Consider the following 13,807-nt stretch of genomic DNA (forward strand, 5'->3'; position numbering starts at 1 on the left):
TGAATCTCCTGGGCAGGTCCTTTCACTTTGCTTTGCTTAAAACCAGAAAAACCAGCACTCAGAAGAATTTGGATCATTCGCTCTCCTTTCGTGAAGGCTTCTTCGGCTCTATTGCCCCACACAATGATGTCATCAATGTACTGCAGGTGCTCAGGAGCACTGCCCTGTTCCAATACAGTTTGGATCAACCCATGGCAAATGGTCGGGCTGTGTTTCCACCCCTGGGGCAAACGGTTCCAGGTATACTGAACACCCCTCCAGGTGAAAGCAAACTGTGGCCTAGATTCTTTGGCCAAAGGAATGGAAAAGAAGGCATTAGCAATGTCAATGGTGGCATACCATTTGGCTGCTTTTGACTCCAGTTCATACTGGAGTTCTAACATGTCCGGCACAGCAGCACTCAGTGGGGGTGTGACTTCATTCAGGCCACGGTAGTCCACCGTCAGCCTCCATTCTCCACTGGCTTGACGCACTGGCCATATGGGGCTGTTAAAAGGCGAGTGAGATTTGCTGATCACTCCCTGGCTCTCTAGTTGACGAATTAACTTATGAATGGGGAGCAAAGAATCCCTGTTGGTGCGGTACTGACGCCTGTGCACCGTTTTCGTAGCAATTGGTACCTGTTGCTCTTTTACTCGCAGCAGCCCCACAACAGACGGATCTTCTGACAGGCCAGGCAAAACAGACAGCTGCTTAATGTTGTCTGTGTCCACAGCAGCTATTCCAAAGGCCCATCGATACCCCTTAGGATCCTTGAAATGCCCCCTTCTGAGATAATCAATACCTAGTATACATGGAGCCCCTGGGCCCGTCACAATAGGATGTTTTTGCCAGTCCTTACCAGTGAGGCTTATCTCAGCCTCCAACACAGTCAATTCTTGAGAGCCCCCGGTCACTCCAGAAATATGGATTGATTCTGTCCCTTGGTGACTCGAGGGCATCAGAGTGCACTGTGCACCAGTGTCCACCAGTGCCTTATATTTCAGTGGTTCTGATGTGCCAGGCCATCGAATCCACACAGTCCAATATACTCTATTATCCCTTTCCCCCCCCGACTGAGGGCAGGGCCCCTCTATTCATTACCTGTGGTAACTGGGGCAACTGCACTGGTGGTTGATCTGCCTTGCAATTCTTTCACCCGAGCTCGTAGTACAGGAGTAGGTTGACCGTGCCACTTCCCCATGTCTTCTCCATGGTCACGCAGGTAATACCATAAGACAATTCGCGGTGTATTACCCCTTACTTGAGCCGGAGAGCGTTTGCTTCTAACAGCTGAGATCTTTGATGGTGCACGTGAGAAGGAAGGTTCATCATCTTTAGTTAGGTGGGCTCGCCAAAATTTCATCATCTCCTTCACCTCCTTCATTAGACTCATTTGATTATCCTGATCTTCATCAAGGATCTCTGATACTGCTACAGGTTTGTCACGGTTAATCAGTTGAGACATTTGCTGCAGCGTTTCTTTTGAGATAGCGGCTACAGCAGCATGAATGGGGGATAGCAACTGGTGATAGTTTTGGAGCGTAAGAATTAATTCATAAATTAAGGGTGTTCTCTGTTGTTCTTGGTATATGTCACACACTGACATTAGTGTAGAGGCATATTTGTCTGGTGCTGTTGTCACGAGTTTCTGCCATATCTCAGGCGTCGTCCTCACTTTTTCAGGGTCGCGGTTTTGGTGTGGGTGGTTAGGAACAAAGTCAGGGTCATACAACATTTTCACCACGCCTATTTCCCTCAAATACTGGATACCCTTTTCAACTGTATCCCATTTCTTCATTGCAATCTTCAAACCGTTTTTGAAGGGATACTTTTCCTTCACGGCTGTTAACACTCGTTCCCAGAGGGAGGCAGCCTCATCCGAACACCACTAATTCCTCTATCAATAGCTGGATCTCTGGCAATGGCACCTAGTTGGCGAGCTTCATTACCATCCAGAGACAAGCTATGGGCCCCGCTGTTCCAACAGGGAACCAACCAGGAAACAAGAGTTTCATTCGGGCACCGTGTAAACTCCTTTCTTGAACCTTGGATTTCAGTCATCTTTAGAGGCCGGCGAGTAGTAATAGAGACTTCCTCTTCATCACTCTCTTCTGCACGTCTCTTAGTTTTCCCTTTTGCCTTTCGCGATGGTGGTGGTTCTGAGGAGGGCCCCTCGCCTGGATCTTCCTCCACCTCCTCCTCCTCTTCTTCTCTTTTTCGTTCAAGACGCGAAGACACTCGTTTCCATTTCTTGCCCTCCACAGGAGCAACTGGTATTGTTACTGGTGTCTCCTGTGATTGATTAGATTTGACTTGGGGATTTTCCCCTTCGGCTTAAACCTCAGCTCGGAAACTCTCTCTCTCCAGAATGGTATTATATAGGGCACGGTAAGCACAAGCCAAACCCCAAATAAGTTGTACCTCCTTAGATTTATGTAAGCCGCATAGTCCCTGACTCAAATACTGGCTTAGTTTCTCAAGATCCCACAGGTGTTCTAGAGTAAAATCCCATGACACTGCGGGTCCCCATGCTTCTAAAACCTTTCCTAAACCTCTCCATATTCCCTGCCAATCATCATTCTCTGGTTTCGGAGGAGACTCTTTTCCCTTAATACGAATGCATAGGAATACATTCAGGAAAACTGATGACATGCACACCAACATGAGTATTAATTCAGGATTCAAAAAACGTTTGACAAACCGAGAAGAAAACCCGGAGACTGGTCTGAACATCGTGTTGTTTGTAAAATTAGTTATTCCATTTGGGATGTAGTTGTTTGTGAAATTAGCCATTCCTTCCGGGATGTAGATGTCAAAGTTCAAATCATACCACATTGCAAATATGTAAAACATAGGTGTCTCCATCAGTGTCATTAGGTACCTATATATGGTTGCAATTCCACAGCACATAATTATGAGCTGGATTATTGGCCAGTAGGTTGTGAATAACACCATTGCTTTTAATCCTTTACCCAGCACCCCCCACGATAACGAGTGGGTTTATCGCTGGTGCTTGCTAAAAAAGGGTTAATGAATTGAAGCTAACAAAAGGAGGGAAAAAAAAAGAAAAAAGGCACTACTCAAGTAGTGCTCAAAGTTTACAAATATCCCGGAACACTGGCAGTACGCCTAATCTTTCAAGGTCAGGTTTTCCAGCACAGAAACCTGAACTACTGATAATGCTCCCTAACGAAGCTCTCTAAGAGCAGAGAGAAAAAGAGATTCGTTCAAAAGCTAAAAAGCAGTTGCCCCACGTTGGGCGCCAAACATCTGTCACGGAGTTGACCAGATCAATCTATGTCCGTGACAGGGGCGGCAGGCCTCTGCCCTCCCCCCCCACCCCAGTCCCACAAAAATGGGAAGGAAGGGAGGGAGGAAAAGAGCAGCGGCAACAATCTATGGAGGAAAACTTATTTTACTATAATATTGGAGTAGAAGATAACACAATATATACAATTTAATTGAAACTGAGATTTATAAATCAGACAAGATAAGAGAGAGAGAGTTCCCAGGGCCCATTCAAACCTGAAAAGCTTGGAACGGCTAGGAAAGCACCCTCCAGCACTCACTGCAAGGCAGCAAGAGAGCGCCCCCTCCACCCGGAAGGGCCAGATCCCGTGACTGCTGTAATGTACAGGGATAGGTACTTGGAATTGGGGCAGTGACACTTCAATGCCCCGTACACTACATGATGTTTCGATGTGGAATACTGAAACCCAAAAAAACAAAAACAAAACAAACAAACAAACAAAGAAAGAAAAAAACATAGAACCATGACACATAGATACTCTGTCTCTGATTCCTTTGGAGAGCGGCAAAAATCTTTTTTCAATTTTGCCAGTTCAGTGGCTGAGAAGGGAATTTCCTTAACATTCATTTGAGGATCTAGATCCTCACTGTTATAAAATGTATATTCAGTTTTTATCAAAGGACGCATCTGGGCTGGAGAGGCCTCTAATTTGTCTAACCTTGCCTTCATTTCTTTCAATCCTTCTAGAGGATAGATTTTTTCTTGAGGCAAATTATGAGCGATAATATCGCTATTATCTTTATACCTTAACTGTTCCTTCAGAGCCTCTAGTAAGAGAGCTGCATCATGCTTTTCATTTTCTAATTGCCTTTTTAGTTCCTCTGTTTGTTTCTGCAGAGTCTTGACCAGTTCCTGCAGCGACTCTATAGTTTGGGTTTCTGCCTTAAGATGCTGATCTCGGAATTCTGAGGCTGCAACCAGAGCAGAACCTAGTACTGCACAGATAAATGACTTTCCTTTTCCAGCTCGAGTACGAGCATTCTTTTGCAAGAAACTAATACGGTCTGAAACACTCTGCAAGTTATACCAGTTCTGTCGTGCCCAATCCATACCTGATAAAGAGGGACGAGCACCATGCTTTTCTAAAAGGTCAAATAACACATCTTCACTTTTCATACTGGCAATGCTGTTGCTCATTTTTTCAATACAATGAAAGACCAACACTAAGGGAGGAGAAGGTACACATATTCAAAAACTCAGTTACTCCTCACCGCTCCTCCCAGGTAGATACACCACACCTAAACAAATGCAAATGCTAATGCTCAAAGCACTCTTCCCTTTCTCTGAGGGGAGCACACAAAAAGGTCCAAATTTCACACTTAAGTTACAAGATACTTAAATCACAAAATGCAGAGAGGTCTTCTCGAGGAGGCACACACGTAATCAAAATTAATTCATACGTCCCCGAGAGGTACACACATAAACAGCGAACTTTCCGAATGAGGAGCGGTCTTCCTGGAGAAGGACTCACGTCTGAATTTTCAAAACTATCACTCCTTGCAACTCCAGGAGGTGCACACAAAGAAAGTTTCAGACTATATCTGGAAGGACAACACTCTCACGGTGGGTATCCTGCCTTGACTACGCCATTAAATAAATGTCTCACTCCAATTTATAGGAGGGAGAGGAGGTTCTTTTATTATCTATATACCCGGCGTGAGATTAAGAAGCAACGGTTCAAATGTTGGTCCGACCAGTTTATTACAAATCTTAATTAGGGAAATGGGGAAGGGGAGGACGGACACTATAATGAATTAGGGCAATGGGGAAGGGAAGGAGGGAGATAGAAAAGATAGAAAAGAAGAAGCAAGGGGTCTTTATAGGCAGCAAGAGGGACATAGTCACCACCATGGATCCAGCGTGGTTCGTAGTTCCGTCTTTGATCTTCAGTAGCGGTGGGTTGTCAGGCAGAGTTGTCCTGTTGACAACGACGACGGCAACCATGGCGATGATGGCCCCTTTTCAATGGTTTCAAAGTGGTTGAATCAGTGGTCTTTGCAGTGACAGCTCAAACCCAAAGTGGTTGAGTCAGCTCTCCTTTGAGAGGCAGCTTCTGGCTCTGGGATCTCAGCAGAAAACTCCTTTGTTCTTTGTTGTCAGCAACTGCGAAACTACGAGACCCCCCCCCCGTGGGGTCTGATGTGTTAAGCTCCCTCCCTGCTCTAATGATTGATGTGTGGTGTGTGCCCTTAGGGGCGTAGACGAAGTAATTAGGCTATATAAGGTAGTGTATACGTGTAATAAACGCCATTTGCTGCTCATCATATTGGTGTCACCTCAGTAATTGGCCAAGCTGCGGTCTCCTGGGAAATCGGAACGGGCGCGTACGGCAACAAGTGGTGACCCCGACCGACGTGATTCCTGGGAGTGAGTCAGCTGTCTGCCAGAAGCAGGAACCCACTGCGGTAGCGGTAAATTCAAATCCGCGGAGTAGTGGAAGCCCGGGGACGGGGAGGAGGTGGCCATTACTCCTCGTCAGGCGGGAGGCTCGGGAAAAGGAGCCAGGATTCCCCTACGATGCTAGTGGGGAGACGCCAGAAGAGGCCAGGTGTAAGTTCGGCCGGAGGCGTTATGGAAGCCGTCATAAAGGTGATTTTTCATGCATGCAAAATTTATTGCGGGAAAAATGTTCCTTCTAAGAAGGAGATTTCAGTGACACTCTCGTTGCTGGAGAAAGAGGGGCTATTATCATCCCCTTCTAACTTATATGATCCTGATAATTGGGATTTGTTTACTGCCACGCTCTCACAGAGGGCAATGTTTCCTCAGAAAGCAGCAGAGTTTAAGGTGTGGGGATTGATTTTAACAGCTCTTAGGAAAGCGAAAGAGGAGAAGATTGCAGGTGACCGCGCTAGGGAGCTGCTGGGGTTGGGGCCGGGGGGGGTCTTGTCTCCCCTACAGATTCGCCGGAGGGCAAGATGGCGCTGACTCCTTCGGCCCCACCAGAAACAACGACCCTGGAGATAAAGAAGAACGAAGTGGAGCAGGAGCGATCATACCATAAAAAGGAGGACCCACCTCCGTACCCGGCTCGCAGCGTATATCCTTCACTTAAGCCCTGTAAAGATAACGGGGAAAGGGGGTCGGTGGAGGAAAGCGGTACAACTTCTAGCACAGTTGATAAGAGGGTCCTTGAGGAGGGAGAGATGTCTGGGGGAGCCGTGATACGACCTGTGGAATGCGACAGTGGGGGCGGGACTCACCTACTGCCTGATTCCGCTTGCTACGGCGGCCACCCCCCGAGGGGTGTGGATTGTCCCTCACAGCTTTGCTGTGGGGGGGGGCGTTCCGACAGGGATGGCTCCGGGATCTGCTCAGGAGGGACGTGGTCCCATATCGACAGCTTCATGGGGCCCCCCTACCCTCACTGATTGGGCTCGTGTGAGAGAAGACATACGGGCCGCAGATCCAGCAGGTACCGCGCTTACTCTCCCTGTGGTGGTAAAACCAGAGGGTCCAGCTTGGACTCCTTTGGATTCCAAAGCGATTATTCGTCTTTCGGATTTAGTTAAAAGCAAAGGCCTGCGTTCCCCTGTTGCTATGGCAGCAGTGAAAGCTCTTATGGCTTCTAGTCTTTTGCCATATGATGTGGTGAACCTTATGCATGTTATTCTTGAGCCGGTACAATACACCCTGTGTTATGATGAATGGAATAGACTACTTCAAGCTGTGGTGGCTGCTGCCACCCGTGACCCCCACCATCCAGCCAACAGCCAGCGCAGAGGCGATAGAACTAATCTCGCACGTCTTCAGGGCCTGGCAGATGGAATGGTGGGATCCCCGGAGGGCCAAGCAGCGATGCTCAGAGCAGGAGAGCTGGCAGCCATTACAACTGCAGCCCTTCAAGCCCTGAGAGAATTGGCTAAGGTTGCGGAACCTGTGCTTCCGTGGGCAGACATAAAGCAGGGCCCCTATGAGTCATTTTCTGATTTTGCGAATCGCCTAATTCGCGCAGTGGAGGGATCTGATCTCCCAAGGGAGGTCCAATCCGCAGTCATAATGGATTGTCTTAAGCAGAAATCATTGCCGGACATCCAGCAAATCATCAGAGCAGCACCGGGTACCCTAACTACCCCAGGGGAGCTTATTAAGTATGTATTAGATCATCAGAGGGTCATACCGTTAACTTATGAGGGACTAGCAGCCGCCATGCAGGGAATGGCTGCTTCAGTTAGTTCTGCGGTTAAGACTGCGGTGATGTCAGCCACTCAGGTCAGGGAAGAAAGGGATAAAGGCCCGTGCTTTAAGTGTGGGCAGCGTGGCCATTTCAAGGCGCAGTGCCCTGAGAAGACGGGGCAGGGTGGTTCACAGGGACTAGAGAAGCGGTGCCAATTGTGCGGCGGAGCTGGACGTGTTGCACACCAATGTCGGAAGTTTGTCATAGTGCCGCAGGGAAACGAGGATGGGAGGGTGCCGTAGGCCCAGGGCCCCTCCCCCGGAACACCAAATGGGCCAGACAATGCAACTCTGCCCACCCAAGATCGGGGTCCCGTACCTCAGTGAGCTGCTCGCCCACAGTAGCGTTAACCATGGGAATGGGGGAGCGCCTCTTGGGCAGGATTATGCTTACTTGTGCAGGAAGCGTACTTTTTTGCAGATCCCCCGAGGAAGAGAACGCTGCAAATATGCCCTCAGCTATGACTATAAACATCTCGTCCGCACCATCGGCATCCCCCTTCACCGCCCCCTTGGATTCAGCTTCGCATAAACAAGTAGAAGAAGACTGCGCTAAACTGTCTGCACTTTTATCATGCAACACCGGCCAAGTGCAGGAATCCAAGGTCGCTGAAACTTCTCAGCCTTACTCAGGACAACCGCTGTATCCTTCTCTGTGTAACCTAACACCACCTGTGGGGGCAGGGGGAAAAGTGAGCTGGGATGGGACACTTGCTGTCTCCTCTCAGGAGGTGGAATGCAGTAACACCCAGGGGGTGGGGACTGCGGGCAAGGCTCGGGTATGGATTGGTCAAAAGTTAGAGAAGCGGTAGGAGAAAAAACAGCAGAGAGAAAGGGAAGCGATGTAACTTACAGGTGCTCGGATGATAGTGTACAGCCAGCACTGTCCACTCTGACTGCACCTGAAGGAGTAGGTGGCATCCGGCCGGCGCCCTCTGGTCAGGTTACACCCGATGGAGAAAGAAATAACGATAGTCTCCGTACCCACTCTCTGTCACAGTGTTCAGACCCATTGACTCGACCCACACATCCTTTTACAAGATTGAGTGCGCATGCAACCAATCAGAAGCCTCTACAACAGTCAGTGCATGATCAAAGGGAGATGGGCACAGTGGGAGCGGTGAGGAGCTCGCAGCTTCCAGCTGTGACTGAAAAAGATAGTGAAAGGAGAGAGGTGAATTTGCATTTAGGAGTTAAGAGAGATGCACTAACAGATTGTGGGAAGTTTAGATCTAGCCTGATAGAGGAAGGAAAAGTACTAGAGATCTTCCTGGTAGTAGGGAACGGTAACAGAGGCCTGGGAGGGGTATCCCTCAATCGGAAAGACATCACATGCCTGATAGATTGTGTAGAGAAACAGGGATTGAAATCACTCCTTGCTTTAAATGCATTAGAAATCCTGACAGTATTAGGCCTTGTCTTTCTGCATGTACCAAATCTGATGTGCATGGTGCTTAAGCCAGTGCAGTATACATTATGGGCATTAGAATGGGTCCCTTCAGGGGCAGGTGGCCAGATTGAGGCCTGGAGAGCAAGCAATTCCAAACAGCAGGTTTGTGAGAGCACTGCTCTCAAGGCTTGAGACATCTGCCTTGATACTGAACAGACGTTTCTTATTTTTGAGGTACTTTCCAACAGGTACCTGAGACAACGTTGGTATATATTGGGCATAGATAGTGCCACTAGAGCTATCAGCAATCACTCTAATCTCTAATCTCTCTGTCTATAACTTTACTAGTATTGTAGGGTTATTAGGGTAGGATTATTTTGCGAATTGGGATGTAACGGGGCAAGGCTTAACCGAGAGGACAATGGCATGTATAGGCGCAATACGGGGATTTCGGGGTGTACGCGGTTAGGGTCCTCTCGAGTTGTAGTATGCTTTCTTGAGCATGGAGAGGGGGAGATGTTGTCAGCAACTGCGAAACTACGAGACCCCCCCGCGGGGTCTGATGTGTTAAGCTCCCTCCCTGCTCTAATGATTGATGTGTGGTGTGTGCCCTTAGGGGCGTAGACGAAGTAATTAGGCTATATAAGGTAGTGTATACGTGTAATAAACGCCATTTGCTGCTCATCATATTGGTGTCACCTCAGTAATTGGCCAAGCTGCGGTCTCCTGGGAAATCGGAACGGGCGCGTACGGCAACAGTTCTTATCTTCCTGGCCTTGCCAGCAGATAAGAGGGAGCAGGAAGGCGCCACCTTGTATCTTGCCTTCGCAGGATACAATGGCATTGTCCCTCAGTCTTCCATAGCAAACAGGAGTTATTTGGTAACAGGCTAGATCTTCTGCCAGTAAACAGTCCTGAGCACTATCTTCCGAAGGCAAACAGTTCCAAAGATGTAAAATTGTCCACACAGCGATGTTGATTGCCACACAACATCCATCACTTGCCTCCTCAACAAAATACCTAAGGAAGCAAACTTTGAGCCAAAAAAACAAAGAAGGATTCTCACACAGGCCAGCCACGAGCTTGGGCCTCACGGTAGAGATCAAGGGTACCAGTATGCCCTCTTTTTGAGTGTAACCATTCTAGAAGTCTCTCCCAGTTGTCATTGTCTGGTTCTCCCTGTCGCAATGGAGCAATCCTGGCTAGTTCATCTGCTTTATTGTTCCACTGACTTGCAGGAGTCCCATTTTCTTGGTGGGATGCAACCCATGCAACAGAAAATTGGCCTTGTTTGGCAATAGCAAGAATCTCCTGCCACTTGTCTTTTTGCCAGATTGGGATACGATTAACTTCCCAGCCGTTTTGCTCCCAGAAAGGAAGCCATTCTGTACAACCTTTAAAGACTGCATATGAGTCAATGTAGATATGCACACGAACAGTGGACTGTGATTCATGCTGGAATACACTCCATACTGCTACCAATTCCCCAACCTGGGCACTGCCTTCCCCCTCAGTAACAATAGTGAAATTAGTCCCAATCTGTAAGGCCACAGCCCGATATTTCCATACTTTTCCTTCACGTTTGGCTGAGGCATCTGTGAACCAAACATTCTGTACTTGGTTTGAGAATGGGGGAGCAACCTGGATGACAGGAGGAAGATCAGCATCAGTAGCAGAAGGAGTATTGTCCTGAATGGAAAGTGTTTTTGGAGCACCTTCTGAGACTGTAAAGGTATTACAATAATGTTCAATTTGGGCATACCATTTTCGGACAGAAGCACGCTGTGCCACCCCGTCAGGAGGGGGAATGCCAGACATTACAGACTTGATAACCTTGAATGGGCCTCTCAGTATTATAGGCTGCTGTCGTATTGTCCGTTCAGCTTCCCTCAGGGCCAGGCTAACAACAAACAACCCCTTCTCTAGCTGAGAGTATCGTTTCTCTGCATCTTTGAAACTACGAGAGTAAAATCCAGTAGGTCTAATAGGACCCTCTGGACCCTTCTGCCAGAGATGTATGGTCAATCCTGACTGAGCAAATCCCCATTCTATCTGCACAGGGTCAGAGGGATGAACAGGACCTAAGGCCTGGTGAGTGACAGCTTCAAAAATTAGAAGCTGCAGAGCTTCTTCATGAACTGGAGTCCACTCCCATGATACTCCCTTCCACAATAAGTCATACAATGGACGGGCAATGATAGAAAAATCTGGGATGTGTTTTCTCCAAAATACCAGAAGTCCGAGAGCATGCTGTAATTCCTTTTTGTTTTCTGGCATCTTAAGTTTGTCCAAGGCTGAGAGGGTGTCTTGTGGAATACAGGCCATACCGCCCTTCCACCAGATACCCAAAAATTTTACCTCAGCCGCTGGAGACTGAATTTTATCTGGTGGAATAGTCAAACCCAGTCCTTCTTAGTGCTTTATTATTCTGTCATGGGTTGTCTTAACAGCTATCAGCTGATCACCTCCTATGAGGATATCATCAATGTATTGATAAATTTTAACTCCTTCTTCTAGAGGAATCCGCTCAAGTTCTTGCGCCAATGCATGGTGAGCCAAAGTTGGAGAGTGTTTATACCCCTGAGGGAGGCGGGTAAATGTATATTGCTGGCCCTCCCATGTAAAAGCAAAACGCAGCTGATCATCTGGATGCAGGGGAACCATAAAAAACATGTCCTTAACGTCAATAGAGGCCATGATAGGGTGAGCTTGCTCCTGGATGGCTGCTATCAATTCAGAGAGATTAGGTACAGCTGCAGTTAGTGGCGCTGTGTTAGCATTGAGCCTGCGATAGTCAATAGTTAACCTCCATTTGCCATTTGGTTTTCTGACAGGCCACACAGGAGAGTTAAAAGGGGAGTGAGTGGGTATTACAATTCCCTGTTCCTTTAATTCTGCCAACACGGGGCTAATACCACTACGTGCCCCCAGGGGTAAAGGATAAGGTTTAACAGTAGTCAAGTGGGAGGGGGGGAGCGGGGGCGCGACCTGCAACATGCGAATGTCTAGAGTGGGGGCGCCGAACACCCAGCTCCCTCCCTGGTCGTCTATCCAGCTTCTACCTTTCAAGACGTCTAGTCCTAATAAGTTAAGGGGATATTTTCCCACAACCATGGAGATTTCTTGCGCTACTTCCTCTCCAGGTATTCGCAGCCTCACTGTTGCCATGGTTTGAGAGTGCACGCCGCCCATCGCATCTGCTACAAATATTTTCTTGCGGGATAGGGTCACACCAGCACTATCAGCATCCTCTGTTTTAATGGCAGAAATTTGTGCCCCGGTATCTCCCAGGAAAGTTACTGGGATCAATTTAGGTTCAACAATGCATGTGATTAACAGATCATTACCTTTTGTTGTGAGCTTTCTAATGTGCATCCAACCTCCGCCCCTGCTCACTTGAGAGGAGCCAAGGCACTAGTTTCAAGAAGCTTCAGTTTTCCTGATCTTAAAGGGAAACACGCTTGACAATGAAACACTGAAGGACATGGCCGAGGTGTACATGACCAATACCATTGCACCTCTGCTGCTCAGCCAGGTAATGTGCTCACCCACAGCTCCAGGAACGTCCCTGTACTGCATCCCTGAGGTCCTCAATGCAGGAAGGATGGGGCCCGTGGGACAGAGCCCTCCTCTACTCTCTCCCTGCTGAGTTCCTGCCCTGGTGTCAGGTCCTGCACATTTCAGGTCCCACTCAGGTCCTTTGCTCTCAGGAGTAGGTGTTCAAATCAGTGCAGAATGGGCTGAGCACAAGATGCCCATTCCGGTTGAGACCAGGAGGCAGGCTGAAGCATTTGGCACTCTGGAGCCTGGGGCCACAAGATAAGAGAAGAGTGCAGAGGTACAGGACATGCCAGAGAGCAGAGTATCGTGATGTGAGCCAGGAGAACAAGAACTTGCACTCTGCCTTTCTTCTGAGCACTGATGGGCGGTTGAGTGTTGATACCGGCTGATTGCTGGTACTGTCCAGTGTCCCTCCTTGGAGATGCTCAAAAGTCACCCGGACGTGGTCTTGGGCAATGGGCTTTTGGTGACTTTGCCTGGGTAGGGGAGGTTGCACCAAATGATCTACAGAGATATCTGCAAACAACAACTGTTCTATTTTCCTGTACTCTGATATGATCTACTATCGAAGGGAACAGGCCCACCCAATGAGCCTCCTCTGTGCATGCTTCTCCTTTCGCTCCCCACAGGCATTCCTGCCACTGCTGAAGAAGGCAGCCCAGGGGAGCCCAGGCTCAGGGATGAGCTGCAGCAAAGCAGCCATTGCCAACATTTCCAGCACTGTGGGTTCAATCAAAGAAGTCTATTTATGGGAAGGTGTGCAAGCTGTCTGTTACCGCTGCAGCAAGGTATGTGCTATGATCATTTTCCTCTCTGTTAATGACTTCAGCACCCCTCGAGTATATCATCTCTGAAAGTGTCTGCATCTCTCTGCTGTGGCTGAGCTCCTGACTTTTCATACACCTCTCTCACAGCACATTGCCCCAGGTCCCACCTGATCCCTGTGCTGTCTCCCACAGGCTGCCCAGAACATGCTCACCAGGTGCCAGTCCATGGGGTACCGGGAACACGGCATCCTTTGCGTTGCTCTCCATCCCGGATGGGTGCAAACAGAAATGGGCAAAGAAGGAGGAGCTGAGGTAGGAGCTTCCCCACATTGGGTCCATGCACAGCCTGTGCTGGTCTCCCACGGAGGCTGCTGTCTCCCGGAGCCCTCAAGGGCTCGGGGCTGAACCTCCTCATCAACAACGCTGGGATCGTAAGGGCAAACACACTTGACAATGAAACACTGAAGGACATGGCCGAGGTGTACATGACCAACACCATTGCACCTCTGCTGCTCAGCCAGGTAATGTGCTCACCCACAGCTCCAGGAACGTCCCTGTACTGCATCCCTGAGACCTTTGGTGGAGCAAAGAAGGGGCCATTGGGATCGGACCTTCCTCTTC

General features: G+C 48.6%; 1 protein-coding gene across 1 annotated transcript; it reads left to right on the forward strand.

Annotated features, from left to right (window-relative positions):
* Window positions 1–12,277: 12,277 nt before the first annotated feature.
* On the forward strand, window positions 12,278–13,676 carry LOC122171780 (C-factor-like). The gene is made up of 3 exons (XM_042839555.1): window positions 12,278–12,393; window positions 13,049–13,207; window positions 13,379–13,676. The coding sequence occupies exons 1-3, from the start codon at window positions 12,343–12,345 to the stop codon at window positions 13,589–13,591; spliced, it is 423 nt and encodes a 140-aa protein (XP_042695489.1). The 5' UTR covers window positions 12,278–12,342; the 3' UTR covers window positions 13,592–13,676.
* The last annotated feature ends 131 nt before the right edge of the window (window positions 13,677–13,807 follow it).

This window comes from Centrocercus urophasianus, unplaced genomic scaffold, assembly GCF_019232065.1.
Source record: "Centrocercus urophasianus isolate 14NV4802_14NV808 unplaced genomic scaffold, USGS_Curo_1.0 seq_964, whole genome shotgun sequence".
NCBI lineage: Eukaryota > Metazoa > Chordata > Aves > Galliformes > Phasianidae > Centrocercus > Centrocercus urophasianus.